General features: G+C 39.0%; 2 protein-coding genes across 2 annotated transcripts in view; both read right to left on the minus strand.

The window, feature by feature from the left end:
* Nucleotides 1-24,939, minus strand: part of LOC139465014 (uncharacterized) — a 58,206-nt gene extending 33,267 nt beyond the window's left edge. Inside the window, exons 1-5 of the mRNA XM_071246681.1 lie at nucleotides 24,692-24,939; nucleotides 19,316-19,962; nucleotides 19,075-19,158; nucleotides 15,598-17,479; nucleotides 13,602-15,402 (exon numbers count right to left, since the gene is read on the minus strand). Of these exons, the coding sequence (XP_071102782.1) occupies nucleotides 13,602-15,402; nucleotides 15,598-17,479; nucleotides 19,075-19,158; nucleotides 19,316-19,928 (4,380 nt within the window). The 5' untranslated portion in view covers nucleotides 19,929-19,962; nucleotides 24,692-24,939. The remainder of the gene's footprint in view (nucleotides 1-13,601; nucleotides 15,403-15,597; nucleotides 17,480-19,074; nucleotides 19,159-19,315; nucleotides 19,963-24,691) is intronic.
* LOC139465015 (homeobox protein Wariai-like) lies at nucleotides 12,867-13,604 on the minus strand. Its single transcript, XM_071246682.1, has one exon. It carries the CDS (start codon nucleotides 13,531-13,533, stop codon nucleotides 12,952-12,954), a length of 582 nt encoding a protein of 193 aa, XP_071102783.1. The 5' UTR covers nucleotides 13,534-13,604; the 3' UTR covers nucleotides 12,867-12,951.
* Nucleotides 24,940-27,261: the final 2,322 nt, after the last annotated feature.

The following is a 27,261-nucleotide window of genomic DNA, read 5'->3' on the forward strand; positions in this document are numbered from 1 at the left end:
GGATGTACAGCTGACATTAAATGTACAAACTGTAATGGCAAACATCTGGCTTCCTCGAAATTATGTCCAGTGTGGCAAAAACAATCAAAAATCATCAGGCTAAAACATGAACAAAATATCTCATTTTTCGAGGCAAAGAAGGTTATTGAAAGTCAGGCCTCGTCCACTCCACTTACCAGAACCTACTCTGCTGCTGCTATCTCTACCCCTCCAACTCCTCCAACAGTATCTATTTCTATTCAAACAGAAATGACATGGGTCACATCAGATTCTCCTATCAGCATTACTTCTGTGATCACTTCAAACACATCCTCGACTCAAACTGTGAGTCAATCTGAACTCTTGATTGCTAACTCTGATAATGTTGTGCCTACAACTGAAAAGCCAGAGGCCACAGTAGAGCCTGTAGTGATTGAATCAGGTGTTGTTACCTTGACGAGAAAAGAAAGAAAGAAACTAAATAAAAAACAGACAAACAGGAACTCCTCTTCTTCAGAGATAGTTATCCATAACTCTTTTGATGCTCTGGACATGGATGTCACCCCATCGTCACAGAGCAGTAGTAGGAGTCCTTCCTCCTCACGTGTACGTGAGCGTTCACCGATTGAGCCACCATGACTCAATCTCCTAACGTAATTCAGTGGAATTGCAGAGGACTTAGGAATAATTTTAATGAAGTCCAGTTATTAGCACAAGACTACAAACCATCAGCTTTTAGTTTACAAGAGACCTATCTTAAGCATACTGATAAATTTGAATTGCGTCAGTACAATTCCTATCATTCTTTTTCACCTCCAGGTGATAAAGCCACTGGCGGTGCTTCCATTTTGGTGAGGCAGGGCATCATCCATAGTCCTGTTCATCTCCATTGTTAACTTCAGGCTGTTGCTGTCCGTCTTACTCTACAAATAACTTTCACACTTTGTTCCCTATATATTTCTCCATCCTCAAATTTGCAGCAGTCTGACCTTCAGGATTTATTTGACCAACTACCTAAGCCCTGTATCATCATGGGTGATCTTAATGGGCATAACCCTCTATGGGGAAGTTCCAATACAAATAATAAAGGGAAAATCCTTGAAGATTTTATTTCTAACAATAATCTATGCATCCTCAACGACGGCTCGAACACATATTTACATCCTGCAACAGGTACGTACACTGCATTAGATCTGTCAATCATAGATTCTAACTTATATAATGAATTCGAATGGTCAGTCCATGATGACCTTTGTGGAAGTGATCATTTTCCGACAGTACTTACTGCTATAAACCCCACTGATGATCCACCTATAACAAGATGGAATTTTTCTAAGGCAAATTGGCCGTTATTTCAGAACATATGTACTGACAAATTGCGACACGACCTTTTTATGGATGTTCCTGACCCGATTCAGTTGTTTTCCGATCAACTGAAATGTATTGCTGATGAAACTATTCCTAAGTCCTCTGTGAATCCACATATTCGTAAACCATGGTTTACTTATGAATGCAAGCAAGCTAGGAAGCGTAGGAAGAAGGCTGAGAAATATTTTCGACGCCATCCTACTGTCCATAATTTGAATAATGTAAAAATTAATTATGCCAAGGCTCGCCGAACTTTTAAACTCAATAAACGACACACCTGGAAGGATTATGTTTCCAATATAAATTCTCGCACGCCTATGTCAAAGGTGTGGAACATGATCCAAAAAATCAAAGGCAAAGGTTCCAAATCAAGTATTCATCATCTCAAAGATGACAATAATTTATTGACAGACAAGTCAGATATTGCAAACAAACTGGGCGAAACTTTAGCCAAACATTCTTCTTCGTCAAATTATAATCCAAAGTTTCAGAAGTTTCAACAACAGCAAGAAAGGAAAAAAATCAATTTTATTTCTGACAATGGCGAAGATTATAACGAAGTATTTTCACTACATGAGCTACACACTGCTTTAGCACAAGCTCATGATACTGCAACTGGTGCTGATGATATCCATTATCAGCTTCTAAAACACTTGCCTGAATCTTGTCTCACAACACTCTTGAATATTTTCGATGATATTTGGACGACAGGACATTTTCCTCCTTCGTGGAGAAATGCCATGGTTGTACCCATACCAAAGCCTGGCAGGGATCATACAGATCCATCCAATTACCGACCTATTTCAGTAACTAGCTGTGTTTGTAAAACCATGGAGCGCATGGTGAATAATCGCTTAGTTTGGTTTTTAGAAACCAACAATTTAATCAGTGATATCCAGTGCGGTTTTCGTAAAAACCGAAGTACAATTGATCATTTGGTTCGTTTAGAATCATTTATCAAAAATGCTTTTATAAACAAACAACATGCTGTATCTATCTTTTTCGATCTTGAAAAAGCTTATGATACCACTTGGAAGCATGGTATTTTAAAAGATTTACATGACTTTGGTTTGAGAGGCCGCTTGCCTCAATTTGTATCACAGTTTTTAACGGACAGACAATTTCAAGTTCGTGTTGGATCAACCCTGTCTGATCATTATAATCAGGATCAGGGGGTTCCACAAGGCAGTATTTTGTCTGTTACCTTGTTTAGCATCAAAATAAATAGTTTATCTAAAGTATTAAATGACTCAATCGATGGGTCATTGTTTGTGGATGATTTTAATATTTCATGTCGTGGTAAAAATATGCGTACAATTGAAAGACAGTTACAGTTGTGTCTTAATAAAATTCATAAATGGTGTCTTGAGAATGGATTTAAGTTCTCACAGACAAAGACAAATTGTATACATTTCTGTCGGAAATATAAAACTCATAAAGACCCAGAGCTCTCTTTAGATGGTACTCCAATTAAGGTTGTAAAAGAGGCCAAATTTCTGGGATTGATTTTCGACCACCATTTAACGTTTTTGCCACATATTACATATTTAAAGACTAAATGCCTTAAGGCCCTCGACTTGTTGAAAGTCGTATCGAATTCTAAGTGGGGAGGGGATCAGACAACCCTCCTTCACCTTTATAGATCATTAATCCGCTCTAAATTAGACTATGGCTCCATTGTGTATGCTGGAGCTTGCAAGAGTAATTTAAAAAAGTTAGATTCAATCCACCATCAGGGACTTAGACTGTGCCTTGGTGCTTTTAGAACTTCTCCTGTTGACAGTCTCTATGTCGAGGCTGATGAACCCTCTTTGAAACTTCGCCGTATTAAATTATCCCTTCAATATATCACAAAATTACACTCTAACCCTTCTAATCCTGCATATGCCTCCGTTTTTCATCCTCAATATGAAGAACTGTTTCTGAGGAAACCAAAGCTGGTTCCCCCACTTGGAATTCGGATTAAATCAAATGTTATTGCTGCCCATATAGATTTAGAGCTCATCTCTCCATACCGCCTTTTTTCTTCTCCTCCCTGGCAGTTGGTGAGGCCAGAAGTAGACATTTCCCTCACACGTTTTATAAAATCTGAGACCAATCCACTTGTATATCAACAAGCATATTTACAGTTAAGAAATCAATACGACACTCACCGTTCAATCTTTACTGATGGATCCAAGGATGGTGGCCAAGTAGCATCTGCCACCGTCATTGGATCAAAACATTTATCGTCCAGAATACCAGATAATAGCTCTATATTCACTGCTGAGGCCAATGCTATCCTTACAGCCTTGGGATACATTCAAAAACAATCTGTATATAAACGATTTATAATCTTTTCTGATTCTTTATCTTGTCTTCAGGCACTAAAAAAAGTCTCTTCTAGTCATCCAATCATTTTAAACATTTTAGAACTTTATAATGATCTTTCAACTGGCCAATACGACATCGTCTTTTGTTGGTTGCCCAGTCATGTGGGCATAAAAGGCAACACAATGGCTGATGCTGCTGCCAAAGCAGCCCTCAACAAATCTGTGACACCACTTCTAATTCCATACAGTGATTATAAACCTGTGATCAGATGTTACATCAGAGATCTTATACAAATGAAGTGGGACACCCAAGTAGGTATCAATAAATTACATCAAATTAAGCCAACTCTCGGTTACACCTACTTGGGGTGTCAGTCCAGATTTGAAGAGGTCATTTTACGACGATGTCGTATTGGCCATTCAAGATATACACACGAATATCTATTAAAAGGTGAGGATCCTCCATTTTGTATCCCTTGTGATGAGAGAATCACAGTCAAGCATGTCCTGCTTGACGGTATTGATTTTTCCATTACAAGGGATAAGTATTTCAAAGTTTCGTCCATCAAGGATCTTTTTAGTATCAGTGCTCATTTACTCATCGGTTTTTTAAAAGAAATAGAATTAATAGATAAATTTTGATTATAATATGTTTAGTTTATAGAAAGTGATTTTAATTTGGTGAATTGAATTCATGATTTGGATTGTTAGTGGCTGTATCTTCAAAGGGGGTTGAAGTATCGTAAAACAATTGTCCCCCTGGGAAGGTACGTAAGTCCGGTATCATTCAAAGTATCTTTTCATTTTGCTGTGATTTTAATCGTAGCATTTTTGTTGATTTTAACTGTTTGGCTAATCTTTCTGATCATCGCCAGTAGCCCGAGGGATGGTGTAAATCCTGCTGGGGACCATGTAGGTAGCAGAAGTACCGTAAGTCCCCATGGTCCCTAGTATGGTGGCCTAACTTTGGTTGCTGGCGATCTACAGCCCGTTTTTATACTGTGTCGTCTGATTTAATTTGATCGTTTTATTGCTCTAAAATTAGTTTTTAAAATTATAATCTGTGATATATTGCTAATTGTTGTACTGTCCTTCGGCGACAGGTTTATATATATAATATAAATGTTTACCTTGTTCAAGTCACGATATGGCTGAAATAGTGCCGATGTGACTTTAAATATTAACTCACTCACTCACTCATTTAAATGTCATCACATGACTGTTGTCTTGACAACAGGATGTGTACTGATATCAATCAGGTACTGATAATCCATATCCTCCTTTTATATATTTGCTTGATTTTTGCCTTTGAGTATATTCCAGCTTACACAAGTACCGTTAAACAAAAGATGAAACTATTTATTTTCCATTTACACAATTTATACATTGATCTGTTGACATGAATACGTTCTTTACTGATTAGCTGATACAGAAAAAATATGCCCCTCAGAAATATTAATGTATGTGTTTTGTTGTCATTTGTTATTTTAAGTGATGTTTGTACATAATTTTACTCATTTTGTTTTACATTCATAGTGATAGTTGTTGTGAAAACATTATCTGTGATAATAATCAATTTATGGTTGTGCAGCAAAATCGTTTGCATACTTTTATTGTGTCTGTCATCTAGGGCTTTACTACCCGGGTACCCACTCCCGTATACCTGGGTACCCGCTGTAGGTCTTACTAGGACTCAAGAGGTCTCAAACTGTCTGATTCAGAAAAGTTTGACTGTAGCCCTGGCATAATGTGTTTAGATACACGTATAAAACGATTTGGTGTATACACTGAAGTCGACTGAAGTTATGTTTTTATTCAAACATAAATAAGTCAGAAGGAATGGGCGTAGTAGTCAGAAAGAACTGCGAACATTAATGACTCGTAGTTTAAAGAAACAGTTCTAGATTACTTCTGTCTTTAAACAATATATCACGTGACTAACCACGGGTCCGGGTAGTCCTATAGGTACCCGGGTCCTACTCACTCAGTACCCACCCGACCCGAGTATCCGAGTTACCCGTCCCAGCCCTACTGTCATCCTTAGGTTTCCATTATGATGAACTGTTGAAATTATAGTCGTATTTTGCCTGGGTGATTTGTATCTTGTGTTATTATATCCTCGACTAAAGCAAATAAGTTAAACATGCAAATACAAGGACAACTTCAGTTTTGAGATAACTTAAGAAATCTGGGTAAACTTGAATATTCTTTTTACAGTTTTTGAAAACTCGGTGAACTCACGAATATATAGCATTGAAAAGGCGACTGGAAGCAGAGAGAAAGTTTAAAACATAATATTAAAGTGTTTCTCCTTTTACAAAATCAAGGCAAATTAACCCCATAGAGGCCCAGCAAATAATTAGAGATTTTTAGTGGAAAGGAAATTGCTTTTTCAGTCCACTCTAATTTGTTCTTTTCATAAACATGTATAAAGTAAGAAAAGAGTGATGCTGAATGCCCTCCTAAATTGATGTTTTAAAAGCATGTTTCTCTGGCCAGCTATGTACTTTATGTTAAGCTCAGGTCTGTATATATCACAAACAGGTGTATCATTTTATTGTGTTCCTGATAAAGGAAACAAGGTATCTCAGAGTTGAAGTGAGAGTTCTAAAATGAGTGAGTGAGTTGGGTTTAACGCCGCATTTAACATTATTACAGTTATATCACGGCGTGTCAGCTTAATGTGGGAGGAAAGCCCGATGTGATGCAGGCCTTAGACGTTTACCACTTCGGTGAAACCCATGAGCACGGGTATGGTGCTGACAAACCTAGAAACATAATTCGAACCCACAATCCTAGGTTTCTGGCATGCCCAAGGGACACAACTCTGCACAGCGAATCGCGGCCACCCGTGCCCCCAGTTCTAAAATGAATGGGAGTGTCTGCTGCAATTGCTGCGCGTCAGTTCCTAATGAAATTTCTGGGCTTTGAATACTCAATAACACCACAAGTCTAGAAACACATGATGTCTATAAAGTATCATCCTCATTTATCCAGTGTATTTGATCTATTATGGTATGTCCCCTGCACCCATTTCCCACCACGGCTTTGTTTCGGAAGCGACGTCACCACCTCCATTTCTCTTACGTAGTACTGAACTTCTCTCGGTGATTTGACGACTAATTCCACTGAACAGATATGTTTGTGTTCAAAATGGGTTCCAAACAAGGCTAAGGTAGCAGCATTAATCACAATAGACTAGATATAATACACTGGATAGCTGAGAATATTAGAGTATTTGAATGTACAGAAATTATTGAACTTGTTGAGAGAATGGTGAAAAAGGGACTACGATTTGTCACATCATGATGTTACTCACATGTAAATTTGTTTTTTTCCCAGGTTCAATGAATATGGATGTCTATATTTTTATAACAGTGATCAATATAATGTCTTTACGTTATGCAACATTTTTTTTTTTGCGAAGAGCATCAATCATAATATAAGATAGAAATAGTTTAAATTAATTTTGATTTTCCCTGATTGCTCTACATTTGATTAGAAAAATGAAATGCTACAAATATGTAATAACTCTTAAATAGTATTTCATCAAATGCGTTTTATATAGTATCTGGCCACTGCACACTCCTTCCCTGACAGAAGTAGATGCATGTCCATATTACTGTAATATATTAAACACACTTTACTTTTAACGGAATAAGCATTTATGTTAACCAGTCATACCGACCATACCAAGTAACTTTATACTAAATAAACACATACAAGACCATATTATTTCGACATACCAATGGTAAATGTTTTTGTGTGAACTTTAAAATAATAAATGTGAGGACTAAATAATCAGATGAACAATTTTGTCTTTGCAGGCAAATATTTGTTTCATGTTACTTACAGCAGTGTTGGAGGAATCTTCTGTGTAGGTAGTGCTAGTGTGTAGAACCTTGGGGTTGTCAGGGTAACTGAGTGGTTAGAGTGTTCACTTGGCTCCCCAAAGGCTCTGTTTCAATTCCCCACATGGGTGCTATAAGTGAATCCCATTTCTGGTGTCCCCAGCTGTGATATTGCTGGAATATCATGAAAAGCAGCTGAAACCCAATTCACTCATGCACTCACTCACTCATATTTAAGCTGGGAAACCATGAACTGAAATTCTAAAGTGACTTCAGTGACTGAACTGAAATATGTCTAATATGACATTGCAACAAAATGTTTGCTCTTGTTTTTATACACACACACACACACACACACACACACACACACACACTGGGGGAGAAAAGTTAATTGAAATACCATTCTGTTGTTAGGATATCTTCCTTAGGATTATATGGAACACACTCGTCTGATAAATCCAATAGCGTGGATCGATGCTCATTATATCAGTCACTGGATTGTCTGGTCCGGACTCGATTATTTACAGACCACTGTCACATAGCTGGAATATTGCTGAGTGCGGTGTTAAACAACAATCCAACCAATCAACCAAATCATCTGTTACATTGTTTGTTAACTTAATACATATCTTTTAAGTTATCATTGGTACTGCTGTAAAGTTCTACACGTGAAGATCTGGGGTAGAATAGGTCTTCAGCAACCATGCTTACCGTAAAAGGCGACTGCTTGTCGTAAAAGGCGACTAACAGGATCGGGTGGTCAGGCTCGCTGACGTGGTTGATGCATGCCATCGGTCCCAAATGCGTGGATCGATGCTCATGATGTCAATCACTGGATTGTCTGGTCCAGACTCGTTTATTTACAGACCGCCGTCATATAGCTGGAATATTACTACAGTGACTGTTCTTGTCAAATCTTCCTGTTTTGCTTTTCGGGGAAGGTTGCAGAGATTATCACAAGTGTTGCTGTGGTTGTCCTAAACCAGCAGCTATCAGTCCTTACAGCTACCATGTTGCTGGCTATGGTATACTGATTGTGATCAGAACCGATTTAATATATTGTTCAGCATTCAAGACTAGTATCTTATATTTATTACCTTCAAATAAAGGTCATTTGTAAATTTGAACTACATTTATATCTGTGTATGTGAGACGCTTGTTTAGGGACTTGTCATTTATTAGGGGGTGGGGGTCAGATTAATGGGGAGGGGGGTCAGATTAATGGGGTTGGGATTGAAAAATGACAGTGAAAGGTGGGACAGGACATGTAAAATGTTACTTAAAGGGGGGGGGGGGGGGGGGGGGGGGGTTACAGCACATTATGATACAGTCTTCAGATCAATCCAACCATACCTTGAATTCCTAAAATTCAATGATGTATTGTTGATGTTTAGAATTGAAAATGTATTCCATTGTAGAAGTGAATCACAGATGACAACAGATATTCCAACAGTTTGTTTAAAGAAATATATAGACAAAAAAATGCCTCTCAGCGTACATTTGAAAAACTGGATGAAAATCTATTAATTTATTGTGACTTCTGTATTGTGTTTAATTCATCATTTGCTATTAAATTCAAAATGATCTTTTCCAGTTTATTTGCATTGATTAATTATTGAAGGTGCATAATTATAAGCTTGAAAAGGCCTTGAATTTGGATGCCTAATTTTTAAGGCATTAACATTAACAATGCAAATGGCCTTGAATTTTGCATTTCTTGCAAAGCATATAAAAAAGGTCCAGCAAAATATTCTACATCAGCGATAGTATAATTCTCTTGCGATGTTTGTTTAGAGTGTCATTTGCAACAATTGTAATGGTAGATTTTCAGGCATCAAAGGAAATATTTATTGAAAGACTTATGTAGGCATGAAGAGAATCAGATCATTTTGGTTCATATGGATCTAGAATTTGGTTGTAGCCAATCTTTAATTTTATTTCATGCACGCATTGTTGGAACATGCCTTGTCTGACTGACTCACTGACGATGCTCACACAATCACTTCTTCCTGTTCAACGAAACCAATGCTGCCTGTCCACAATGCATATATTTATTTATTTGTACATGAAATAAAGACGTATTTAAACATTTATAAGTCTCTGTGTGTTTCATGTCATTCTGACATTTATTGATAGAAAAGGAGTAAAGTTAATTTATATCCCAACATACACCATGTAGTAAGCTAGGTGTTACTGCCTTTGTGGGTACAATGTGTGAAACCCCACCCCTAATAAAGGTGTTAAATAATGTATTTGGAAGATGCTATCAGGAGAGCCTGGATGAGAATTGGTACCCAGTTTTCTTTTTGTAAGAAGCGACTAAATAGGTTGGATGGTCAGCCCAGTGACTTGGTTGATAGAAATTCCTCGTACCCACAGGTGTGAATTGTTGCACACACAAGTTCAAGGATAATACTTTGGGCATCCCATCAGTTGTATTATTTTATATTTTTGACATCTCCACCGAAACTAAAAGAAACAAAAGCTTTTTCATACATCATACAATTCTTATGCTACATATTTTTTACGTCATCTTAACATTCTTAATATTCTGCTGGGCGAAAGAATGTATTAACCCATGTTTGATGGGGGACCAAATACGAAACAAACAATTGTTATTCGATGGTGATGTATAATTTGATATGGGTATTATAGTTGTGTTTTGGACCTCATGTTTGCAGGTATGGTGACTGTCTTCAGCCAAGGGACATTTTGATAACATTTGTAATTGGTCAAATCCATTTTTAAAGTGTATGCTTTCTTTTGCCCTGCAGTTTTTAGAAAGAAATATATAAAAAGACAACTAGCTTAGCACCAGTGCTGATTCATGGCCAAGTAGTATTTATTATGACAACCTCTGTATGCAAGCAGTTAAACGATGTACACACATTGACAGTGATGCACGGACAACATATTCTGATTCAACCTGCTTCAATAACTTGTCATTGGACCACAGATTCCGAGAGATTTGACCCAGTTTAGATTTGGTCATGTTGATGTATGCTATTGATGTTGAGAAGTGAACATGAGTTAAATATAATTGAATGTCAGGATGCTAAAAGCATTTTGAAAACAAAAGCATTAATACAATACTCTTACATACAAGAAATAGTTTACATGTCATGACACACATATTCCAGCATTGAAAAAAGTAAACATAACACAACTTGAAAGGAAACTTGTTCATATTAATTGCATAAATTAAACCATTATAAACATCCTAATTTTACAAGTGAATATATTGCAGATTATACATGCTGAACGAGAAAGCTGTTAGCGTTACATGCAAACCTCTTCATGAAGCCCCAGAGAATTCCCAACAAAAACATATATGGTAAATCACTTTGATAGTGACATCAGTTAAGGCACTGGTATGCGTGTTTCCTCTGACTAACAATGCATGATGTATGTACAATGCAATATTTTGTAATAAAGTAATATTTGAGGTTGACATGTGTTGGCAAAACAAATTGATATTTGGATAAGATGTAAACTTCTTTGGAATATACTTGTTTCTTAATTGAAGAAGTTTACACACAAGCATAAAATGATACTTATTTTCTACAACATTAAGGTTACAAGATGTACAGATATTGTTAGACCTTTATAAATATACCTTTATAGATCTTTAAATCATAATAACCTGCCACTTTGATAGTGACATCAGTTAAGGCACTGACTGCACACATGCACAGTACAGTACAACTTTGAAACAGAAAGTCCCATGCATCTCTCTACCGTAATAGCCAAGGTATAAGCACTTCTGTTTTATAACGTAGCTTTACTATGGGAAAACACATGCAATGCAGTACAACCTTGAAATCTTGAAAGTCCTATGCCTCTAGCTGCCTTACATAACAAGCACATCTGGTTTATTAACCTTGACCTTCAATCTGAACCACGAACGATCAAGATATGCTTATAAAGTCTTGTCAAGTTATATTTACATATAAATGTTCAAGATACATTGTGAACACACATTTTTAATGAAAGTACAATTCCTTAAATAAACATGATAAAGACAGACAAAATGAAATGTTAAACATGAACACAAGGTCCACGAAAGTGCAGGGTTTTCGTTTACGTGTCCTCTTTATTTGGACGACGTCACATGACCTTCCCAGATCTGGTAAATCAAGTGTGACCCCCACAGCCCAGGACAGTAAAACCATACTCACTCACTATTATTTGACCTCCAGTGACCTTGGCCTTATATGGAGGTCACCAAACGCTAGAGATCACATATACTAAGATTCATGAAATTCCATTGATAAATACTTAAGTTATGGTGTACACAGGCTTTTTGAACCTCTCATGTCATCTAATCATATGTAAAAACATCCTAGGGGTATAAAGCTTTGAAGTCTGTAACATCTGTCAACCTCAAAACCAAGCAAATATATTAAGCAGCACACTGACGAGCCTAATTTAAATAGGAAATGTAACAAACTTTGCTCCTACAGCCAACATACCGGTATCAATAATGGTAATCTCATTAAAGTCATATCAATTAGGTCACTTCAATTCTGCCTAGTTTTACAAACCCACCATACAAAATGATGATGTGTGGTTTTTTTAGTCACTCACGAGATGTCACTTTCCGGAAACTATTCTGCTTCACCATATTGACAACGTGATCTGTTGTCACTTGCAGTTTTTCACCAACTCTGTACCCAAAACACCAATCTCGTGATCACAAATTACCCAGCCTTGATTTTCATTAGCCAGTTTGATTTGCTTCGCTACTCAGTCATGGAAACCAGCCAGAAGACAATGTTGGGCTGTCGATATCAACAACATGGCGGCCAGTCCCACTGAATATGTAAGAGCTTGTGAGATAGATAGCATGCCCTGTGTCCTGTAATTAGCGACAGGTACTACCATGGGGGATTTCGTGCACCGGATAATGGCTATTAACTGAGTGACTCACCATGTAATATTCTGGCAGTGGAGTCTTGTATCTTTCAAGAGACCATATATTTGGGTTTCTACTTCAAATACAACAACTGATCTGCAGAAAATCTTGCTCATCAAGGGTGCGCCCCCCACTTCTTGCGGCATACCAGTCATGATTACATATAACCAAATCATTCAGTGAATTGTTATTGTCTTATATATGGATAACAATTCAGTAATTGTCTTACAAATGCACTTTGTTTCCTGAATCCTGTGCAAGCATTTCTTTCTTCAAAAGGCTGTGCATCTTTCCTTTTCCATACAGGTGTATCTGCACTTGCAGGTGCACGTATACCATGGGAAAGAACAGTCCTGTGGATTTGTTTGATAGGAGACAGTTTAATCAGTGTGGATGGTTCACAGTTTGAAGATAACTGGTAAGTGTTGGATGTCCACCCATCTGAGCTACACATTCAATGTCCTCATTACTGTCTGTTAGAAGTGTGAGGTCAGCTTTGTGCTGCACAAGGAGGTCGAACACATCTTTATGTCCATGAAATCCAGCCTTCATAACTGGTGTGTATCCATGACAGGACATGTAGTATTATAGCAGTGTTTCCACCAAGACAGGCAAAATGAAGTAAACTATGACCAGATGTATCCACCAGTGTGAGGTCAGCTTGGTTGGACATAAGGAGCTCAAACACACTTTGATGTCCACTGAAAGCTGCCACCATTGCTGGTGTGAATCCATGTATCCCTCTACTGTTGATGTTAGAAGGAGACAGAACATGTTGTACTATAGCAGTGTTTCCACCACGACAGGCATGGTGAAGTAAACTATTACCATCTGCATTCACCAGTGTGAGGTCAGCTTGGTTGGACAGAAGGAGGTCAAACACACTTTTATGTCCATTGACAGCTGCCATTATTACTGGTGTGTAACCGTGTATCCCTCTACTGTTGATGTTAGAAGGAGACAGAACATGTTGTACTATAGCAGTGTTTCCACCACGACAGGCATGATGAAGTAAACTATTACCATCTGCATTCACCAGTGTGAGGTCAGCTTGGTTGGACAGAAGGAGGTCAAACACACTTTGATGTCCACCGATAGCTGCCACCATTACTGGTGTGTATCCATTTATCCCTCTACTGTTGATGTTAGAAGGCGACAGAACATGTGTACTATAGCAGTGTTTCCACCACGACAGGCAAAATGAAGTAAACTATGACCAGATGTATCCACCAGTGTGAGGTCAGCTTTGTTGGACATAAGGAGCTCAAACACACTTTGATGTCCACTGACAGCTGCCACCATTACTGGTGTGCTTCCTCGTAGCCCTCTACTGTTGATGTTAGAAGGAGACAGAACATGTTGTACTATAGCTGTGTTTCCACCACGACAGGCAAGATGAAGTAAACTATCACCATCTGCATCCACCAGTGTGAGGTCAGCTTGGTTGGACACAAGGAGGTCAAACACACTTTGATGTCCACTGACAGCTGCCACCATTACTGGTGTGCATCCATTTATCCCTCTACTGTTGATGTTAGAAGGCGACAGAACATGTTGTACTATAGCAGTGTTTCCACCGCGACAGGCAAGATGAAGTAAACTATCACCAGATGTAGACACCAGTGTGAGGTCAGCTTGGTTGGACACAAGGAGGTCAAACACACTTTGATGTCCACTGACAGCTGCCACAATTACTGGTGTGCATCCATTTATCCCTCTACTGTTGATGTTAGAAGGCGACAGAACATGTTGTACTATAGCAGTGTTTCCACCACGACAGGCAAGATGAAGTAAACTATCACCAGATGTAGACACCAGTGTGAGGTCAGCTTGGTTGGACACAAGGAGGTCAAACACACTTTGATGTCCACTGACAGCTGCCACCATTACTGGTGTGTATCGTTGTATCCCTCTACTGTTGATGTTACAAGGAGACAGAACATGTTGTACTATAGCAGTGTTTCCACCACGACAGGCAAGATGAAGTAAACTGTCACCAGATGTATCCACCAGTGTGAGGTCAGCTTTGTTGGACATAAGGAGCTCAAACACACTTTGATGTCCACTGACAGCTGCCACCATTACTGGTGTGCTTCCTCGTAGCCCTCTACTGTTGATGTTAGAAGGAGACAGAACATGTTGTACTATAGCTGTGTTTCCACCCTGACAGGCAAGATGAAGTAAACTATTACCATCTGCATCCACCAGTGTGAGGTCAGCTTGGTTGGACACAAGGAGGTCAAACACACTTTGATGTCCACTGAAAGCTGCCACCATTACTGGTGTGTATCCATGTATCCCTCTACTATTGATGTTAGAAGGAGACAGGACATGTTGTACTATAGCAGTGTTTCCACCACGACAGGCAAGATGAAGTAAACTATTACCATCTGTATCCACCAGTGTGTGGTCAGCTTGGTTGGACACAAGGAGGTCAAACACACTTTGATGTCCATTGACAGCTGCCACCATTACTGGTGTCCATCCATACTCCCCTCTACTGTTGATGTTAGAAGGAAACAGAACATGTTGTACTATAGCTGTGTTTCCACCAAGACAGGCAAGATGAAGTAAACTATTACCATTTGCATCCACCAGTTTGAGGTCAGCTTGGTTGGACACAAGGAGGTCAAACACACTTTGATGTCCATTGACAGCTACCAGCATTACTGGTGTGTATCCATATATCCCTCTACTGTTGATGTTAGAAGGAGACAGAACATGTTGCACTATAGTAGTGTCTCCACCACGACAGGCAAAATGAAGTAAACTATTACCATCTGTATCCACCAGTGTGAGGTCAGCTTTGTTGGACACAAGGAGGTCAAACACACTTTCATGTCCACTGACAGCTGCCACCATTACTGGTGTATATCCATATATCCCTCTACTGTTGATGTTAGAAGGAGACAGAACATGTTGCACTATAGTAGTGTCTCCACCCTGACAGGCAAGATGAAGTAAACTATTACCATCTGTATCCACCAGTGTGAGGTCAGCTTTGTTGGACACAAGGAGGTCAAACACACTTTCATGTCCACTGACAGCTGCCACCATTACTGGTGTGTATCGTTGTATCCCTCTACTGTTGATGTTAGAAGGAGACAGAACATGTTGTACTATAGCCTTGGTACCACCAATGCAGGCAAGATGAATAATTCCGTACCTATATTTGTCTTTTACATTCAAGTTTGATGTTGTCTGCAGTAACTTAAAACATCCCTCTGATCCCGTGTGTGCTGCAACCATGACAGGGGTCCTGCCATTCACATCAACAGAGTTTATAACATTATTGCCAGGTTTCCTGGTTAACAGGACTTTCATGGTGTTTTCCATTCCTGATTTACTGACAAGATGGAAGATGTTTTGCATTCCCTTGTCTCTTGTGTTAATATCAGCGCCTTCCTGTAGCAGATACACTAGTATGTCAGAGCTGCCACTTTCAGCAGCTACCAACAAAAGTCTGTTCAGTGTCAACTGAAGGTCATGTTTCTCACTCCTGCTGAACAGCCATTTCAATGCTGTCACGTTATTGCTTTGTACACATCCTTCCATGGCCTCACTGATTTCTCCTTGAGTGAACTCTTCTCCAGTTGTGTGTTCTATATCTGTAACTAGACGTGCATTATGTCCAAGAACTGCCCAGTACAGAAAACATTGTCCTTTCTCTTTCTTGTGAAACCAAGGTTCTTCCTCAGAAACAGTTTGATTATGCTGATGAAGCTGTTTTGTCCGATCACACTGAAGTTTGTTGAGCAGCTTGAAAACTGTGGCGTCTTGTTTGAGAATTGGATGTGTCACTGATTTAGAAAACTGTCCTTGTTTGATAGACTGTGCAAACTTTGTGGTAAGTAGGTCATCATAATTCTCTGAGACATATATCAAATGGAGATGATCATCAACTTTGGTTTCATCAACCTTGTCACCTTGTACCCTTTCAAACAGAAAGTCATCACTGCAGTGCTTCAAAACAAAGATCGGACTGATATTGTACAAGGCACACGCACAAGCATCATAGATTGAAGAATGAGCAAATCCAACAGTGTCTCCTCTTGTGAAGAATGTACCTCTCAAACCTTTAACTGTTTTGTACATGCCTGAACGTGTAGCGTCAGACATCAGCTGTAAAACAGTTTTGACCAGGCTGTCCATTTCCTTATCCTCACCTTCACTGTCTAACTTGGTCAGGTCCAATTTGTCTTCACACAGTAGCATCAGAACCAGAATGGCTGATCGGTCATTTCTCTCTTCAAGCAAATGCTTTAGTTCTAGCCTGAGATTAAACAGAGGTTCCTTGAAAAAAGATTTTGCATTTTTGTAGAAAGATGAAAATTCAAAACAAAGTTTACAAATAAGAGGGAATCCAAAGATATTTGAACAGATTTCCAGCTCACTGTAATCAGGTATATGTTGCATGGAGCAGTCACCAAGAGCATTCCTATGTTGTTCAAATATTGTCTTTTTCTCTTTGTCAGAAAGCCAGTATTTATCTTGTGTGGTTAAATCCATTAAAGTTTGACCTTTGAACAGTTTGAAACCCTCGTACTGCAGTTTTGCAAGTCCATCATGGAAGTTGCATGACTTTGATGTGAAGATCACACGAATATCTTTTGTTTGAAATTCTGGTTGACTCTGCACTTTCTTTTTGGATTTACCAACAGCATCATAGCTTTCATGCATTTCTGAATGCAGCTTTTCCGCACTCCGCTTTTGTTCTAAATGGAGGAGAAGGTTGTTTAGAAAGGATTTCACCTGTGATGTATTCGCAGATAATCCAACAGTACCAAACATGTCATCTACTATGAGGAATACTCTGGGGTGTTTAGTAAGACAGTGGTCTAAGTCAAACTTCTCAATGTTGTCCACAAACACGACCTCGTAGCCTTTGTCTCTGTACTGTGAACCTAACACCAGAGCCATCGTTGTCTTGCCCTCTCCTGAAGCCCCACAGATGGTCACATGTCCAAATTCCTTCAATTTTCGTTTCACGTCTTTGAAGGGTTCAGTTGCAAGAAAAATCTTCTTCGCTTCGTCTGTACGCAAATCAAGGGTACCTGTGGAGGAATGAAAACTCTTTGCTATGAACACTTGGAATGAAACATAAGAAACCAAAATAGATACCTCTTTCATACTGTGTGGAACATCTTTTTGTGTAGGAGGAGAAAGGATCATCTGAATTTTCTCATGATGAAATTTTTTAACTATCAGTGAAAAATCTTTTATGTCTCCACAGTACTTTAAACTGAACACTGAACATCACCATCTTTGATCAGTGACGAGTGCTTGGCATTGTGGCATCAGTTGTTGATACACACTGAATTGCAAGCATAGAGATAACGATCTTTTCATACGAACTTGTTCCTGATTTAGTGTACACAACAACAACTTTATTTAGGAGATAAACATACTGTGTTTTCAATGTAGAGCTAGGTTACCTGTAGATTTATCCGCGCTAAATTGAATTTGGAACCGAACGCGCAGCGTGAGGTTTCAAATGTTAAATTTAGCGTGGTTAAATCTACAGGTAACCTAGCTCTACATTGAAAACACAGTGTTTATCTCCATTCTACCATGACTAAATAAAACGCGAACTCTTTGGTGTTAGCAAATATATACTCAGTGAAGCGGCATGGGTTGAGTGTTTTGAGTGGGTTATCAATCTGAATTACGGAATCACCGAACAAAATATGGTGCTGTATATACTCAAGCAGTTTGTTAACACCATAATACTTCACTCGAACATATGACAGGCATTGAAAGCATATAAGCACGGCAACTTGGTAAGCTAACATGAGGTGGGCATCCCTTAAGAAAACAAAGCAAGCTTTGCAAGGCTTTCGCTCTACATCGCATGTCACCATTATGACGTCATACCGCTCATTGTGACGCAAAATATATGACGTCACAGTGGTATAAAGAAAAGCACCACAATTCCAAGATCTCTGTTGTCTCCAAAACGTAAATACATTCCCTTTGTAGATTTCTATCGTGTTTTCTCCATGAAATGTATGCCACACATCCTTTGAATATTTTAGTAACTGAATCTGTGCATTTTGTAACCTGTAATTGTAGATATAATTATTTAAATATGCCTACCGACAATGACTGAAATAGTACTATTCTATGAATATTAGCTTCTGCAGTGAAACCAGCTGTTTCAATCAGAGGGGGTTTATTGTGATTTAATAGCCTCTGATTGACCAATCAGAATCGAGTAAATTCCAAATTCATGGTAGAATAATAAATAACATCCTTCTTCAATCAGGCCATGTATGCAATATTGCCAGATTCAAGCCCCCTGAACAAATTCAATCAATTTGAAATCTGATGTTTTACTGTGATATGATACGGCTCCGTGTGAAGACAACAGGTTCTTAGGGGTCACATCATCGTGAAATATCATTTGGACTGAGAAATAAGCACCAATCTGCTCTCTGAGAATTGTTAAGTGTCTTGCACAACATCATTGTCAATATTTAGGAGTCGGTATACTCTTCGTTCCTTCATCATCCATCAATACATAAGGATGACATTTTGGACCAGGGAAATAACATTCAGATTGAACATAGGCACCATTTGCACTCTGAGAATGGTAAGAGTCTTGCACAAGATCAAGTAGACAACTGACCCTTCAGACATGAACGCTCACCTGTCCCAAGTGTTCCTTGTCTGGTCTGTTCGGTGATGATGTTCAAAGTGTTGGCAACCTGGGAGCCCCCTGAAGGACGGTCACCTGTCAACACCAATAATGAGGAATCATCGTAACCATGGTAACCAAATTTTCACGCTGAATAGGAATTTACGGAGCCACAATCTCATTTGACAGGGACATCTCTCTCTCTCTCTCTCACTCTCTCTCTCTCTCTCTCTGTGACCTCCAGACTGCTCACCGGAAGTGTCCATGTGACCTCCAGACTGCTCACCAGAAGTGTCCATGTGACCTCCAGATTGCTCACCGGAAGTGTCCATGTGACCTCCAGACTGCTCACCGGAGGTGGCCATGTGACCTCCAGACTGCTCACTGGAAGTGTCCATGTGACCTCCAGACTGCTTACCGGAAGTGTCCATGTGACTTCCAGACTGCTCACTGGAAGTGTCCATGTGACCTCCAGACTGCTCACCGGAGGTGGCCATGTGACCTCCAGACTGCTCACTGGAAGTGGCCATGTGACCTCCAGACTGTTCACCGAAAGTGTCCATGTGACCTCCAGACTGCTCACTGGAAGTGTCCATGTGACCTCCAGACTGCTCACCGGAGGTGGCCATGTGACCTCCAGACTGCTCACTGGAAGTGTCCATGTGACCTCCAGACTGCTCACCGGAAGTGTCCATGTGACTTCCAGACTGCTCACCGGAGGTGGCCATGTGACCTCCAGACTGCTCACTGGAAGTGGCCATGTGACCTCCAGACTGCTCACCGGAGGTGGCCATGTGACCTCCAGACTGCTCACCGGATGTTGCCATGGCCAGATGGTGTCCACTGTCCTCGTCTGTACTGGCCATTACAAGTTCAGCTCTTCACATCACCATGAAGCATCTATGAAAATAGAGAGGAATCTAATCATGTTATGACAATAAGTGAAGCTGGTATGACAGTATGTAGCCTTGGGATCTGAAGCACGAAGGTCCAAGGTTGTAGGTAACCTTTTCAGTGTCCCTGAGACTTGAACAAAATATTGTGTGATACATAAGAGAAAGATATACCCTTTGAGATAATGAAAAATACCTATACCTTTCAAGATATATTTCAATGACAAATAGACTCCAAATACTTCTGATGAAGGCCATTTCTTCCTATATTTGAATTTATGAACATGATGGAAGATATGCTTTTATCTATCTGCTGTTGAAATATTTCTACATCTTGCGCATTTGAGTTGAATAATTTCACGACGTGCAATGGAGCGCGGATCGGGGTCTCCCTTGTCAGGGGATGACTTATTTAAAGTTTCAACTACTTTCGCGGAGGAAGCACAATCACCGTTATTTAATTAGTGTCAAGCGCTTCACTGAGTACCGCCGTTGTTGTTGAACAATGATTGTAACTGTGTTACCCATTGTTCTGTTGAGACTCGATACACGCTCACTGCATTGTGATTGGACAGTGATAAGTCAGAAATGTAGTACTATTTAATGTTAGCAGTTTGGGGGAAGTGACAATATTCAGATGCTGGTGTGATACTTCCTGAATACCATGGAATGTGATAGTATGTCATAGAAACATAGTGGAATATTCTAAGTTGTGTGGGCACTGAGTCAAATTTTCCAGTGGCAAGTTAGACTGTATGTAAGGTCACAAGAGTGTGTTCAATCAAGACCAGCTTTCATGTAAAGATCAATCATCACCCTGGACTCTTACGGTCTAGTTATTTTACTGTCCCTCGTTGGCAGGTGTTTTATATAAGTTTCAATATATGTATTATATTAACTATTGATAGTGACGATTTGGCTGAAATATTGCCGATGTGACTTAAAATTTTAACTCACTCACTCAGTCACTCACAAAACTTGCGAAGAAACCTGGAAAAGAGGAATGGAACACTTGTAATTTCATGTGTTGCCTTATTTGTTTCTCTCAGTATATTTCTGTCTGGTTATTCTTCGTCCCACGGATTCCAAAATACACTCTACACTAGGGCTGTTACAATTCACTCGCGTATTCGGTGAATCGAACCGTAACCATTCATGAATTGAATTCGTTATTCATGGCCACTAGAATTGAATATTTATGAATATGCTATCATGTATATTTACATACCCTGTACCTAAAAATCTCCATAACAACATATTATATGCATAGATTTCTTTCAATGATAACACTCTAATAATATTTAATTTGATAGTATTGATTTCACTGGTCATTGTCGCATTTGAGCAGATACTAGTACCTGGATTAGTGCAGTGTATAAATGTATAATGTATCAATAATTAACAAACCATGTAAACTAAATTATGATTTTATTGCTTCACTGAATATAATAAATAATACATAAACTGCTGACTTGTTATTGTAATTGTGAATTAATATTCGTATTCGTTACCCTATATTCGTGATATGAATCGTATTTGCCTCATAGTGTATTCGTTGCAGCCCTACTCTACACATTACCAGGTGATTACAGAAGAAGAAGAAGAAAAACTGTTTATTTTTGTCTCACCCATGGTAAAAAAATACATTACACCACAAGATAAAAGAGACATTTAACATATAAACAAATTATTACAAACATACCACCAGATACCATATAATAGATTATTAAATGGTCTCTGATACCACTGAACACACTCACCACGCAAGACGTTTTGGAGCAGCCTGCAAGTCTTTAGCAAGTTGAGAAGTAAACGTGGTTGAGGGCAGATACTTGAAACAGCTTCCTGACTGACACCTCTTGTTGTGCTAGTAGTCACTCAGTAATCGTACTTTCACTTTCACTTTCAGCGCCTTGACATACCTACAGCAACAATAAGTTGCCGCCCCATCTTCATTATGATCCTATCCTATCAATTCTCATCCTCTTCCTGTCATTCAAAGGTATTTCGTGAGTTTGTGTTCGTGTACTGACTAATTGCTCGGTGTTCTTAAACGAAAAGTCGTAAACGGGAATTCGAAAGCTATTTATAGCTTCGTCCCGCAGCGAATATCAATAATTTATTCCATTGGCTGTTATTATTAATTAGCAAACCTGAACTGGTTCCCGGCTCTCTATGCGCGTCAACTTGGGATATGAAGAGACGGGGCCCAGCTTCTAGCAAACACTGCACAATGCACATTGACTGGTACCCGGTACAACCAGTATGGAAAATGAAATTAGATTATTGAACGAGGCAAATCACAATACGCTTCGCTATATCGGCGTTTGGATCTGTACCATATAGTCGTGTCATTAAACAAAAAAGTGTTCCTCAATGGATTTTAGGCGTTTGTATTAAAAAAAATATATTATTGAATCCCTAAGGACAAATTAATAAGGTAGCATTATGGTACATGCTGTCAGTCTTTCCAGTAAATATAAAACGTCAACGCCAGAGAATAACCAGTCTCGATTATCGGCCCAAACAGATTCCATTGGACGTAAAAGTCAAAATGGCGGTTACAGTGATGTGAATGGATCACTCAAAATCTGTTTGCGCAAAGCATAAGCCTGTTCAATTAACTTCTAAGTTTTCTAGATATCGCAAATTCGACTTTATAAACATCTCCTAAAATACATTTTAAGATAAAACATCACGTATGTAATGATTCTAATTTGTCATATCTGTAAATATTGTTTTGTTGTTAATAATTATTATGTGCTAGCGGAAAAACGTTATCTTTGAATTTCGATTTAGAGGCTTCAATCGGGGTAGGAATCTGTAGTCAGCTGACAGCGATCGGCTATATTTAGTAGCGTATGCAGCATGCCTCCATCATTGTTCATTACCAGCATGGACTGAAATAAAACACAACCCATGCACATGCAGTACTCAAAGCGCTACTGACCAAGTTCATTGCCAGGCTCTCTGTCGGATTGTAAGCACGGGAACAAAATTCAATGAGGATGTTTGTCGCTTCTAAAATAGATTTTTCTGGAAAAGCTCACTTTGCAATTTTTGTCATAACTGTAAGTAATTAATATTCCTTATCGCCGGAATGGCTTGTTTCCATTTTATCAGTATTATCACACATGCAGTTGTCTTCATTATTCAATCATCGCGGTATTTCGTGATTCTGTTTCAAGTGTAGACTAACATATAGTCTGTGACATCTTTTATCACACAATACATTCTCGCCTCTACAATTAATGCCATTAATTAATTCCCGATGCTGATTTCATATGGAATATGTGGAATAGAGCTGGCTAGAGATGGTTGGACTTGCTTTTATATAAATCTAGACTGGTTTTGTTTTCATAAAATACATATATTCCACAGTCAAGGTGCGGGACTAATTCGTGTGGCGAGAACAAGTTTCCACGCAGCACGAAGAAAGGGGCATAACTCCGTACGTCATAGAGCTAGATCATGACTGGTGTGAAACGGAGCTCTCATGGTGATAATATACTATGGATCACAACACTATATTTTCTGTTCCAACACAAATATCGATACTGAAACCATTTACATTTTCGGTATGACCACAAATCATACAACGTCAAGACAAAATTAACCTTGAAACATAAACTGAGAAATAAGTCCATATATTCCCGAATTAATCCTGATTACGTAGGTATAATTTGACTCATTTAACACCATAATTTTGGCGTACAAGTCTTATCCTCAAAGGTAATGTGTGAGTGAGTGAATTTGGTTTAACGTCGCTTTAAACAGTTTTCTAGTTTTATCACGGCGTGTCAGCTTAATGTGGAAGGAAAGCCCGAATTGATGCAGGTCTCAGACGTTTACCACTTCGTTGAAACCCACGTGCACGGGTATGGTGCTGACAAACCTAGAAACATAATCGGGGCGAAACGGGATTCGAACCCACAATCATAGGTTTCTGGCTTGCCCAAGGGGCCCAACTCTCCACAGCGAATCGCCGCGCCTTAGACGACTGGGCCAACCGTGCCCCTCTCAAAGATAATGAACTACAGAAAATATAACAGGAATTTGCCACTAACGTGGCTATATCCCCCGCCCCTGTTGCAAAATTTATGACATAATTAAATCTTAACAAACCCTAACCTTTTTTAACCCAGGTGGAACTTGTCATGGAAATAGTGAAAACAAGAAGAGTTTGGAGCCCAAGTTCATCTTGCTGCCATGGAAACGTAAAAAAATAAAAATTTCTAAAACAAATTAATAGCAAAAGGCACCAGTTCAGCATGTACCTGACAAACCTGCAAAGTTTCATGAAAGAATATTGAACGGTTTATGAGTTATGCTCCGGAAACGAACCCTCCCCTCACAGAACCTATAACCATCTAGTTGCCATGGAAACGTAAAAAAATAAAATTTCTAAAATTTCTAAATAGCAAAAGGCACCAGTTCAGCATGTATTTGACAGACCTGCAAATTTGATGACAAAATATCGAACGGTTTCTGAGTTATGCTTCGGAAACAAAACGTGACGGACGAACGGACGGACGGATGGAGCCCGTTTTTATATCCCCGCCAACTTTGTTGGGCGGGGGATAATAACGTTTTGTTTGATGTCATGGCTTGTTTTTTCAATATCTCTTTGACGAAGTCAGAGAGACCATACATTGCTATATAAAGTAATATATACACATGACCATTATTTTAGCACCTTTTTGTGTGATTACATACATACTACTGAACACACTCACCACGCAAGACGTTACGGAACACCCTGCAAGTCTTTAGCAAGTTGAGAAGTAAACGTGGTTGAGGGCAGATACTTGAAACAGCTTCTTGACTGACACCTCTTGTGGTGCTAGTAGTCACTCAGTAATCGTACTTTCACTTTCACTTTCAGCGCCTTGACAGACCTACAGCAACAATAGGTTGCCGACCCATCTTCATTATGATCCTATAATCTAAATTCCTCTCCTCTTCCTGCTTTTCAAAGGTATATCGTGAGTTTGTGTTCTTGTACTGACTAATTGCTCGGTGTTCTTAAACGAAAAGTCGTAAACGGGAATTCCAAAGCTATTTATAGCTTCGTCCCGCAGCGAATATCACTAATTTATTCCATTGGCTGTTATTATAGATTAGCAAACCTGAACTGGTTCCCGGCTCTCTATGCGCGTCAACTTGGGATATGAAGAGACGGGGCCCAGCTTCTAGCAAACACTGCACATTGACTGACTGGTACCAGGTACAACCAGTATGGAAAATGAAATTAGATTATTGAACGAGGCAAATTACAAAACGCTTCGCCCCCTTTTCCGAAAGCTGTATCGGCGTTTGGATCTGTACCATATATTCGTGTCATTTAACAAAAAAGTGTTCCTCAATGGATTTTAGGTGTTTGTATTAAAAACATATCATTGAATCCCTTAGGACAAATTAATCAGGTAGCATTATGGTACATGCTATCAGTATTTCAAGTAAATATAAAACGTCAACGCCAGAGAATAACCAGTCTCGATTATCGGCCGAAACAGATTCCATTGGACGTAAAAGTCAAAATAGCGGTTACAGTGATGTGATAGGATCACTGAAAATCTTTTCACGGAAAGCATAAGCATGTTCAATAAACTTCTAAGTTTTCTAGATATCGCAAATTCGACTTTATAAACATCTCCCAAAATACATTTTAAGATAAGACATCACGTATGTAATGATTCTAATTTGTCATATATGTAAATATTGTTTTGTTGTTAATAATTATTATGTTCTTGCGGCAAAAACGTTATCTTTGAATTTCGATTTAGAGGTTACAATCAGGGTAGGAATCTGTAGTCAGGTGACAGCGATCGGCTATATTTAGTAGCGTATGCAGCATGCCTCCATCATTGTTCATTACCAGCTTGGACTGAAATAAAACACAACCCGTGCACATGCAGTATTTAAAGCGCTACTGACCAAATTCATTGCCAGGCTCTCTGTCGGATTGTAAGCACGGGAACAAAATTCAATGAGGATGTTTATCGCTTCTGAAATAGATTTTTCTGGAAAAGCTCACTTTGCATTTTTTTGTGATTACTGTAAGTAATTAATATTCCTTATCGCCGGAATGGCTTATTTCCACTTTATCAGTATGATCACACATGCAGTTGTCTTTATTATTCAATCATCGCGGTATTTCCTGATTCTGTTTCAAGTGTACACTAACATGTAGTCGGTGACATTTTGTATCACACAATACATTCTCGCCTCTAAATTTAATGCCATTAATTAATTCCCGATGCTGATTTCATATGGAATATGTGGAGTAGAGCTGGCGAGAGATGGTTGGACTTGCTTTTATATAAATCTAGACTGGTTTTGTTTTCATAAAATACATATATTCCACAGTCAAGGTGCGGGACTGATTCGAGTGGCGAGGACAAGTCTCTACGCAGCACGAAGAAAGGGGTATAACTCCGTACGTCATAGAGCTAGACTCATGACTGGTGTGAAACGGAGCTCTCATGGTGATAATATGCAATGGATCACAACACTATATTTTCTGTTCCAACACGAATATCGATATTGAAACCATTTACATTTTCGGTATGACCACAAATCATACGTCAAGACAAAAGTAACCTTGAAACATATAAATTGAGAAATAAGTCCATATATTCCCGAATTAATCCTGATTGTGTAGGTATAATTTGACTAATTTAACACCAGATTTTTGGCGTACAAGTCTTATCCTCAAAGGTAATGAGTGAGTGAGTGAATTTGGTTTAACGTCGCTTTAAACAGTTTTCTAGTTATATCACGGTTTGTAAGCTTAATGTGGAAGGAAAGCCCGAAGTGATGCAGGTCTCAGACGTTTAACACTTCGTTGAAACCCACGTGCACGGGTATGGTGCTGACAAACCTAGAAAAATAATCGGGGCGAAACGGGATTCGAACCCACAATCATAGGTTTCTGGCGTGTCCAAGGGGCGCAACTCTCCACAGCGAATCGCCGCGCCTTAGACGACTGGGCCAACCGTGCCCCTCTCAACGATAATGAATTACAGAAAATATAACAAGAATTTGCCACTAACGTGGCTATATCCCCTGCCCCTGTTGCAAAATTTATGACATAATTAAATCGAAACAAACCCTAACCTTTTTAACCCAGGTGGAACTTGTCATGGAAATTGTAAAAACAAGAAGAGTTTGGAACCCAAGTCCATCTTGCTGCCATGGAAACGTAAAATAATAAAAAATTCTAAAAACATTAATAGCGAAAGGCACCAGTTCAGCATGTACCTGACAAACCTGGAAAGTTTCATGAAAAAATATTGAACTGTTT

Source organism: Haliotis cracherodii, unplaced genomic scaffold (assembly GCF_022045235.1).
Source record: "Haliotis cracherodii isolate W230 unplaced genomic scaffold, xgHalCrac1.p SCAF_17, whole genome shotgun sequence".
Classification (NCBI taxonomy): domain Eukaryota; kingdom Metazoa; phylum Mollusca; class Gastropoda; order Lepetellida; family Haliotidae; genus Haliotis; species Haliotis cracherodii.

What these genes read in the sequence shown, in the direction of transcription:
- LOC139465015 (XM_071246682.1), bottom strand. Translation starts at nt 13,533, where the DNA reads ATGGTGGCAGCTATCGGTGGACATCAAAGTGTGTTTGACCTCCTTCTG.